General features: G+C 43.6%; 1 protein-coding gene across 1 annotated transcript in view; it reads right to left on the minus strand.

Moving 5' to 3' along the window:
* Positions 1 to 9534: 9534 nt before the first annotated feature.
* LOC138358521 (zonadhesin-like) overlaps positions 9535 to 11069 on the minus strand; it is a 6969-nt gene continuing 5434 nt past the window's right edge. The window contains exon 2 of the mRNA XM_069316499.1: positions 9535 to 10588. Within this exon, the coding sequence (XP_069172600.1) occupies positions 9535 to 10588 (1054 nt within the window). The remainder of the gene's footprint in view (positions 10589 to 11069) is intronic.

Here is an 11069-nt window from a genome sequence, read left to right on the forward strand (position 1 = left end):
ATTACATAGTAGCCCTGTGGAAACACTGCGTTTGTTATGATTTTCGTTAACTTTGTTTCTGCGAGTGCTATTATGTCTGGGTTTTCTTCTAGTGCCCGTTCTCCAAGTTCACTTGTTTTATTTGAAATCCCATCTATGTTAGTGTACATCGCCTTGAAGCTCACTTTCTTCTGTTCATTTTCATGTTCCTTTCTTGGCGAGCATTCTGCTGGTGTGGGAAGCTGTTCCGTGGGTGAGAGGATCTGTGAGGTGGTTTGCAGGGTCTCAGAGGATTTTGGGGTCGGGGGTGGGGGTTTAAGGGAAGGGGGGACAGGTACGGTGTGGGTTAAGGAGGTAGGGGGAACATGGAGGATACGGGGTGAGGGGGGAGGAGGGATAGGGAGGGTATGGGATGAAGGGGGAGGGGGGACATGGGGGGAAAGGTGGGAGGGAGGACATGATGAGAATGGGGAAGGGGTGTCAGGGTAAGAATGGGGTGGGGTTTGGGTGGGGGCAGGTAGGGTGAGGGGAAGGGAGGGTTTCTATGCAGAGGGGGGTGGCGGTGTTGCCCTCCCCTCTGGTGTTGCTGGGATGCTGGTTTTGGGTTCTCCTCTTGTCTTTGGGACTCTTGTGTTGAGGGCTGTGATTTCCTGGTTTGCTCCTCTCTCCCTGCGCTTCCTCCTTGCCTCTGCTGCCCTGGCTCTCTCCTCCTTCGTCCTGTCCCTCTGCAAGAATACTTTTTTATATCCCTCCATATGCTGCAGACGACTCTTCCTTTCGAGAATGTCCTCCTTCGTGGTTTCGTTTGTAAACACCACCTTTACAAGTCGGGTTCTGTCCTTGTTGTACCAGCCCAACCTGAAAACCTTCTCAATGTTATGTACAACCCCTTCCATCTGTAACCCCTTCAGTAGCCCATGTACTGCCTCTCTATCCTTGCCATTCCATTCTTGCCTGTTGGATCCTTCCTGTTCTTTGATGCCTACAACTACCACTGATCTTTTCTCTCCAGCAGTTGAGTGGTGCACTTTGCTGCTTCCTGTGACGTAGCTGCTTGCATCGCTACCTCCCTCACTGTGTCCATTGCTTCTGAGCTCTTTTTCAGTATATCCGCAAATGTATCAGGTACAGAGGCATTTCCTTCCAATGTAACATTCTCACCTTCCCTTTGGATGATAGTCTGATGTTCGGTCCCTTTATTTTTCTCTGTGAGAGATTTGATCTCCTCCCTTGCTGATGTCAGCTCACTTTGCAGATTGTTAACTGTAATCCTCATTTCATTCATCTCCCTCCTGAATTCCTCCAGAACTTGGGTTAGCAATTCCTTCGTTTGATCTCCCTGGTTGCTTCCCGTGTCCCTGTTGCGGCCTCCTGTCATTTTGCCCCTTGTCAAGAGAGAGAGCAAGAGAGAGAGAGAGAGAGCAAGGGAGAGAGAGAGAGCAAGAGAGAGAGAGAGAGCAAGAGAGAGAGAGAGAGCAAAAGAGAGCAAGAGAGAGCGAGAACAAGAGAGAGCGAGAATAAGAGAGAGAGACCAAGAGAGAGAGAGAGAGAGAGAGAGAGAGAGAGAGAGAGAGAGAGAGAGAGAGAGAGAGAGAGAGAGAGAGAGAGAGAGAGAGAGAGAGAGAGAGAGAGAACGTGTGTGCACGTGGGAGGGGGTAAAGAGGAGGTGAGGTGTTCAGCTTACAGCAGGTAAGAGAGGGGGGTGGATTATGAGAGGTTTTATCTCCTTTCCACAAAAGGTGATAATCCCTTCTAGCCTGTGTGTGCGTGTGTGTGTGTGCGTGCATACGTACGTGGGCTTGAGTGCGTGCGTGCGTGCGTGCGTGCGTGTGCGTGCGTGGGTGCGTGCGTGTGCGTGTGTCACTAGATTCCGTAAGCGGTAACTTCTACCCAGAATGAGCCACACCGAGTTTTTAAATATATATACTATCCTCAACAAGAATTTGATAATATTTTACCTCACACTGTACACCTGATTACTTGACCAGAGAGGGGATACATACCAGACTGTTTCCCGCTCACACAACTAGATGAGTAATGATGATGTATGATTGACGATGGTGCTCCGTCGTCGCCTTTCCACTTGGTGATTCTCTAAGTGCTAGTAGATTGACGATGTCGATTCTTTTCTACACAAATCTCTGGAGTCACAGTCACCACCCAACAAACACAGTCAGCAGTTCCACGGCGGGCCGTCCCACCTGGCCGTCAGGTCAGGTCAGGTCAGGTCACTACTCGGTCCTCCACACTGTATGCACCGGTGATTCCACTAACTACACTTTTTTTTTTTGCACTATCGCTAACGATATGACTATGCTATGTAGCACCCTACTAGCTACACACTGTGAGAGGCCAAATACTATGATCTAGCCTCAATAATCCTTCAATGTCCCGAGAAATATACGAATTTCCGCGGACTTCGCTAATCGTGTGTCTCTCCTACTGTCGCTGGCCTACTACTGATGTGTGTGTGTGTGTGTGTGTGTGTGTGTGTGTGTGTGTGTGTGTGTGTGTGTGTGTGTGTGTGTGTGTGTGTGAGTGTGTATGTTCTCCTAGTTATACTTATCTAGTTGTGCTTGCATGGGTTGTGTTTCATCTGTTTTGTCCCGGCTCTGGCATATCAACTGACGTACAGGATCCAGAGCCGGGGCTCTATCATATATACAGTTAAAACTGTGTATGGAATCAGCCTCCACCACATCACTTCCTAATGCATTCCATTTTTGAACTGCTCCCAGACTGCAAACATTCTTTCTAACATCTCTAATTATCATTTGGGTAGTAAGTTTACACATGTGTCCCCATATTCGTATTCAACCAATACTATATAGTCTATACACCCTGTTAATTCCTTTGAGAATTTTGTAGGTGGTGATCATGTCTCTCCTAACTCCTCTGCCATCCAGTCTTAGTTCAATGCACTGTCTCCGTTTTCATCATGATGTACCTAGTGGGGGTACCCAGCAACTCCCGGGTCTATCTCCCACCTACCTTTTCAAGTGCTTGTATTTACTATGAATTGGCCTCTCACACCTCTATTTGCATGTCACCTCGCTTCTCATCTCCCTTATCTCCCTTTCTCAATCCCCTTTCTCTCTTCCTCTTTACTTGTCTCTTTCCTTCTTTCCACTCCCCCAATAAACCTTCATCTCCTTCCTTTAATCCCCCCTCTCTCTATCTCTCTCTCTCTCTCTCTCTCTCTCTCTCTCTCTCTCAGAAAAGTAATACTGATTTTTAGTTTATATTTTTCTAGTCTCGGCCTTAACTGGATCTATCACCTTCCTCCCTTCTCTTGTCTACTCCCCCACCTCATACCTAATCATCTATCCCTCCTGCTCTCTCTTGTCAGATTCCTTCTCTACAACATATTCCCCTCTGACCTTCTATCTAACATCGCCTCCCTTCTCGTTCTCTCTGCCCCCCCTTCCCTCTCTATCTTTGTCTTAGAAAAGAAAATAAGTACATATTTTTTTATTAACACATTTAGGTACATATGCATTTGTGCAGCAACCATAGGCTATATGAAGGGGGAGAACAGCGTGTCTCAAAACTAACTACGTGATGTCACAAATCCCCATCACACAGGATGGTTAGTCAAAGTCAGAGGCATGTGATAAGTAGTCTGCACTGGCAGACTCTGGAATTATTATGAGGATATCATGAGCACAAGAGTGAATAAAGTAGCAGTGATACTAACAGTCCCCATCTCGAAGGATCTTATCTTGAGGTTATCTTGAGATGATTTCGGGGCTTTAGTGTCCCCGCGGCCTGGTCCTCGACCAGGCCTCCGCCCCCAGGAAGCAGCCCGTGACAGCTGACTTAACTCCCAGGTACCTATTTACTGCTAGGTAACAGGGGCATTCAGGGTGAAAGAAACTTTGCCCATTTGTTTCTGCCTCGTGCGGGAATCGAACCCGCGCCACAGAATTACGAGTCCTGCGTGCTATCCACCAGGCTACGAGGCCCCTTTTGTGTCACGATGGTTAGTCGTACAGGGCCATATGTTCAGTAGCCTGCACTGGCAAGTTTTGGATGCAATATGAGGATATCTTCAAGAGCACGAGAGAGTGAATAAAATATTTACAAAGCTCCAGGTACCTCATGCCAACTGGTCTGAAAGGTCTAATACCCGGACATTCGGTGATGTAGTGTGGGAGATCATGCCGCAGTTCCTGCTCAAAGAGTTTGCACCTGGAGTGCTCAGTATTGGGAGATCCGTCACCTGTAGCCACCTGCCACAGGTAACGGTAACCCAACCTGATGCTTGCATCCACTGTGTCGCACAGTCTGGTGGACGTTTTGTGCTGCCCATAAAAATAGGTTGCAGATCTGAACAAATTATAGCTTTTCATACTGGGGCTTTCAGGTCGTTGGGAGTCAGTAATTTCTTTCCTATTAGACCTGAGTGTTTGGAACAATTTAGTTTTGACAGTAGAGATGGGGATACCTAGATCTAATTCAACTTCAACTATGTTACACGCTAATTTGGCTGCAATATATGCCTCATTATGATGGGATATATTTATGTGTGATGGTATCCATACAAAGGAGATTCAAAATCCCCTACTCTGTGCAGCGATTAGGTCATTTATAATTGGTAGTATGAGGTTCTTGATGTCGATCTTCATTGAGATGTTTACGATTGCTTGAAGGTCCTGCGTCAAGTTTAATTAATTAAATAACTCTAGGTACTCGGCCAGCCACATTTCACTATATGATGCCGGGGTCTTTAATAGGCCCAACCCTGTATTTAATATGACCAGTAGAACTGACCCCGACCAACTTTGTCCGTGCAGTAACCCCAGAGCAGTCACACTGTAAAGCTGGGTCAGACTTGCCCCAGGCACCTGGCCTTCAACTATGTATAGGCGGAACAACATAAAGGCATACATAACGTATTGATAGACAATCCAGTCCACTGGACAAGGTGCTTCCCCCCCCCTCCCCCTCACGTTCCATCACTCCCACTTAGAGTGCGTATCGTTATGTTTGTACATGTCAATACACTTTCCCTCTGCATCTGAATACGCTGAATGTACCTTGGCGAAATGAGTCAGAATCATTATAAGTGAAATTATAAGTGAAATTTAAAAAGTAATATTCTCACTATTTCTCACAAGTGACTTATTTAATGAATGTAGATATTAGTTATGCTAATATCTATAATAAAATAATTAGTATTTGGGTTATACACTCACAAGACCTTAATCCAAGCTAATATATATAGGACTTTTGAAATCTATCTATAGCAGTATCAACACCATAAACCATCTTATCCTGGAAACAAAAAAATAATTATAATCAAGATTACTAAACACTCGTATTGAAGTAAGTGTTGCACCAGACCAAATAATTACAAAGCCCTTCGCAGCTCACTAATTATCTAACAAATTGTTTAATATTCACAAATTGTGCTTCTGAGTTACTTGTTAAGGTAAGTGCATAGACTCATAAACTGACACATGTTTACAACATGAATTATTAAATCAATAATAATAATAAAAACAAATATTACAACTCCAAATGACCTTTCGTCGGATAATACCAACACAAATTATACATTTAGATTATTTATGGGTGTCACTCACTGACCCTAAAGATTACAGTATTACATACTTTCCTCTGGAACTGCTATGTATTTATCATTATCATAGAAATTCAGTCTAGTATATGCATCAACTGTACATCAGCTAATTGATAGTTGAGAGGTGGGACCAAAGAGCCAGAGCTCAACACCAGCAAACACAACTAGGTGAGTAATTAAATAATTTTCTGATAACAACATAAACATTACCCGTTCATTATTCAGAAGAGCAAATAAATGTTTTCCTTTTTCTGTCAACAGAATTCATGTCAGTGTTGAGCTTGCCTGTCAGTCACTAGTACAGTGTTAACCGCACATCTCATAATGTTAACATCAGCGCGCTATTATCTTGCTGTCTCTCTCTCTCTTATGTAATTACTATACTGAAATTGTTGTCAGTTATGTTATAATCCCAGGTAGCTGCGAAACGAGTTTACCTCCTTGAAAGTTTTTCTATCAGTCCTGACCTAACTACGAGGTCAGAGAGATATAGACGTGGATAGATGCATAGTAAACACGTGATTAAATTTAATAAACAGTTCTATAATATGGGCAGTGAACAAGAATATAAATAAATGACGTGGAGATGTGGAGAGTTTGCTGGAGGAGTGAGGCTCGCATCAGAAGAGCTTGAGCTCACTTGAGCTGAAGAGATCGTGAGGGGAGGGCGTGCTCCGTTTGAGCCCCTGGTGATGAACAACCACTGAGTGATATACCTTCAAGAAGAAGGAAGTGGACAGACGTCTCGCTTGTGAAATAAGTTTGTGGACATCTGAGCTCAAGTCGTAAACTGCAGATAGAATGTGGAGCAGTATTTTATGCAGTTTTGTGGGCAGCCTAGGGCTCCCGGGCTTCGGCTGGTCAAGAGTAAGCGCCCTGGAAGGAAACAATATCTGTGGTTTGTCTGGGGAAGGAGTTGCTGTGAACTTCGAGCCAGCAGTGGAGGAGTAGTGGATGAGACTCCAAGGTTGTGGAAGGTACTGAGCTCTGTGGAGGAGCAGCCATACAGTGAGGAGCAGGACCTCAAGCTGTGAGAAGAGGAGCAGTGGAGTGAAGTTTCACATGTTTCTGTAATACTAGTTGTGGAGCATCATTGTGGTTCGGGGAAACTTCATGGTGCAGCAGCCAGGAAGAGCTGCAGAGGATGCTGGTAGATAAACCTTGAAGAACCTGAAGATGTCTTGGGGTAGTGAACGTCCAGATGTGGGAAGTTCTTACTGAGTACTTGTAAGAAGTTGGTAGAGTGCTTGATTGTTATTAGCGTGCAATACGCAGTGAAAGGTGGGGGATTGATTATCATTTCTATGCCAAGGAATATATATACTGAAGTTTATTGAATTACAACTGTAGACTGGATTACCTGCAGAGATATATGTATATATGTATATATATATATATATATATATATATATATATATATATATATATATATATATATATATATATATATATATATATATATATATATATATATATATATATATATATATATATATATATATATATATATATATGTAGTAGGCTTAGTAGGATAAGTAGAGCCTACTCGTGAGAAACTCTCCAGACACAAAACAGAACGCTTTAAAAGAGACTAACGTCGTCTATGCCTTCAAATGCCCTCTTGGGGACTGTAAGCTCCAAAAAACCCAGTATATAGGCAAGACAACAACATCTCTTTCTAGGCGTTTAACGATGCATAAGCAACAGGGCTCCATTAAGGAACATATAATCTCTTCCCACAACCAAACCATCGCCAGAGAAATCCTAGTAAACAACACAGAAATCATTGATAGATACAGCGATAGCAGGCGGCTTGACGTTTGCGAGGCACTACACATCAAGAAGTCCACACCAGCAATCAACAGCCAATTATTGCACAACTATATTCTACCCACCTCAAGACTCCGCTCCAATATAGAAGCATCAAGAAATATGGACCAATAGGCTTTCTACAAACACTTATATTCAATATCCATTGTTTCGTGTTCTGTCTTGTGTTGATGAAATTAATACCCTATTAATACTCTTGTTCTGTCTTGTGTTGATGAAATTAATACCCTAATAATGCCACATCTTGTTCTGTCTTGTGTTAATGCCACATCACCCCTTCCACCTCACTCAAATGTAGATATAAATCGGAGATGCGTAAGTTCTATTCAGTTGTGTATTTGTGAACTAAAGTCTTTGAAAATGTAATAAGTTTTACGAAACGCGCTCGTGTCGCGTCAGACTAGAAATAAAAATGAATTTTGGAGAATTGATTTTTGATTTACCTCCAACAGTGAAAAGAAATGTACGAAAGATTGAGAAAATTCGTGTTAAAATTATTAATCTTACTTTTTCGGTCATATTTAATAATATATATATATATATATATATATATATATATATATATATATATATATATATATATATATATATATATATATATATATATATATATATATATATATATATATATATATATATATGCATATATATATATATATATATATATATATATATATATATATATATATATATATATATATATATATATATATATATATATATATATATTTATATATATATATTTTCCAGGGCTGATAATGCCATATTTGTTTTACAAGGCTTAACCCTCTAGGTGAGGTTAATAGTGCAGTAATTGTTTTACAAGGTTTAACCCACTCGGTGAAGTTAGGGTAGCATAAGTGGCAAGCAAAGAGTTGCGCTACCAAATGGGATAACCGACTAATAGAGTCCTGATGATTTTGAACTGCAACCAGGTTATAATATCATAAAGTGTAGGGGTTTATATTCCCATATATTGTATGTGCATGCTTTGTATATGTTCTGTATTGTAATTAAATGTTTGTTATGCACAGGTGTTTGCCCTTGTCCTAGTGAGGCTTCCCAGAAAGTAGAAAAGAGAGAGTGAGAAAGAGAGCGAAAGAACCATAGCTGTGGACTAGGTAGTACAGGATAATAATTCAAACGAGAAGGGGAATGAGGTGATCATACCAACCAAGAAGAGAGTGGGGAGTCTCGTCGGCTGAAGTGGGTGTGTGCACACGACAACAAGGTTTTGTATTGGAGCCGCATCCCCTGAATATGTGACGCTGAACCCACTCTCCAAAAGCAAGAAGCGTGCAGGGTGATCTCCCGATTAAAGTGTAAGCACTCTACACAGTTTTTGGTTTGGTGGGTTGTCCGGAAGAGACACTCTATCTACCCACAGCAACACCTTAATATTATTACGACACACAACGTAACAGTTATCAATACACAACAGTTTATGAATGAACATTTTGATATGATTTCATTTGGGGATTAAGTGGAATCATGCAATAAAATCCAGGTGTGTTGATGATGTTAAAGCCTCCACCAAGGCCTCGTGGCGAGAGATATACCTGGCTCCTGGGAATTCAACAGGTGATGATTATGCTGCACCTTCCCCTGGCACACTTGGTCCCTCATGTGCAGACCAATTTTGTAAAAAAGCTACAAGTTCATTATTAAGTAATTAACCGACGCTCAAGTACCTCTGGATGATATGGGAGAGAAAAAACGACAAGGAACCAGGAAACTCACATTTGTGCAGAAAACCTACCTGAAGTCACCAGGTTAATTACCATCGAGTTTCATATTCTAATGATGTCCTTCTAACATTCAAACGCAATGGCAGGACTTCTTTCCTTTTCTCACGACGGTGGTACGAATTTATTCCCAAATAGATTCTACTTCAGTCTCGTCATTATACAGTGTGCTCGATTCTCAGTGATGAGAGGCTGTGCACGGAGGCTTCCTCAAGGCTGGAAGACTTCCAGACTAACATCCCGGTATTAGTCTGTTGAGTTAGGTACTGGTAGGCCGCACCAATCGACCTCTCCTCTTTTCCAGTGCTATTATGACCAATTTCCCAATTTCAGAATCTTTGGAACGTGTCCAATTACGATATTAGGATGCAGGACAGATTTCAGACGTAAATGAATTTAAGTAAATAGCTCCCAGTTGTGACTGGGAGCACGGAGGTTGTGACTGGGAGCACAGAGGTTGTGACTGGTAGCACGGAGGTTGTGACTGGGAGCACGGAGGTTGTGACTGGGAGCACAGAGGTTGTGACTGGGAGCACAGAGGTTGTGACTGGGAGCACAGAGGTTGTGACTGGGAGCACAGAGGTTGTGACTGGGAGCACGGGGGTTGTGACTGGGAGCACGGAGGTTGTGACTGGGAGCACGGAGGTTGTGACTGGGAGCACAGAGGTTGTGACTGGGAGCACAGAGGTTGTGACTGGGAGCACAGAGGTTGTGACTGGGAGCACGGGGGTTGTGACTGGGAGCACGGAGGTTGTGACTGGGAGCACGGAGGTTGTGACTGGGAGCACAGAGGTTGTGACTGGGAGCACAGAGGTTGTGACTGGGAGCACGGAGGTTGTGACTGGGAGCACGGAGGTTGTGACTGGGAGCACAGAGGTTGTGACTGGGAGCACAGAGGTTGTGACTGGTAGCACAGAGGTTGTGACTGGGAGCACAGAGGTTGTGACTGGGAGCACAGAGGTTGTGACTGGGAGCACGGAGGTTGTGACTGGGAGCACGGAGGTTGTGACTGGGAGCACAGAGGTTGTGACTGGGAGCACGGAGGTTGTGACTGGGAGCACAGAGGTTGTGACTGGGAGCACAGAGGTTGTGACTGGGAGCACGGAGGTTGTGACTGGGAGCACGGGGGTTGTGACTGGGAGCACGGAGGTTGTGACTGGGAGCACGGAGGTTGTGACTGGGAGCACGGAGGTTGTGACTGGGAGCACAGAGGTTGTGACTGGGAGCACAGAGGTTGTGACTGGGAGCACGGAGGTTGTGACTGGGAGCACGGAGGTTGTGACTGGGAGCACGGAGGTTGTGACTGGGAGCACGGAGGTTGTGACTGGGAGCACAGAGGTTGTGACTGGGAGCACAGAGGTTGTGACTGGGAGCACGGAGGTTGTGACTGGGAGCACAGAGGTTGTGACTGGGAGCACGGAGGTTGTGACTGGGAGCACGGAGGTTGTGACTGGGAGCACGGAGGGTACGGTTGAAATCCCAGTTGATTTCAGACGTGACAGTACCAATGACGGGTAAGCACAGAGTGATCTAACTTCCGGCTCATTTCCCTCAAGTACAGCAGGCAACAAGACAGTCAGCACCATTAAGGCGAGTGCTGTAATCTCTGATATTAAGACCAACCTCAAAATATTAGACGTCACCTTCCCTATCATTGAATGTTAAAAACACGTAACACGAAGGGACCAGCTATCGAAATGTGTTTTGATCCATGGATATGCTATGATATTGACAATAAAAACTATTTTTTAAGACATTTTAATACATTATAACTTAGAAACCAAACAGTTAAATGGGTATCTAAACATTAAATGAATGACTGGGCTGTTGAATGTCTCTCACAAAAGCTGACATAAGCACTGAAGGCCAGAAACATTCAGCACCATTTATTAATGACAATAAACTTGAGTGATTCAGCCGAGTTCTTAAGA

The sequence above is a fragment of the Procambarus clarkii genome, chromosome 84 (assembly GCF_040958095.1).
Source record: "Procambarus clarkii isolate CNS0578487 chromosome 84, FALCON_Pclarkii_2.0, whole genome shotgun sequence".
In the NCBI taxonomy this organism is placed as follows: domain Eukaryota; kingdom Metazoa; phylum Arthropoda; class Malacostraca; order Decapoda; family Cambaridae; genus Procambarus; species Procambarus clarkii.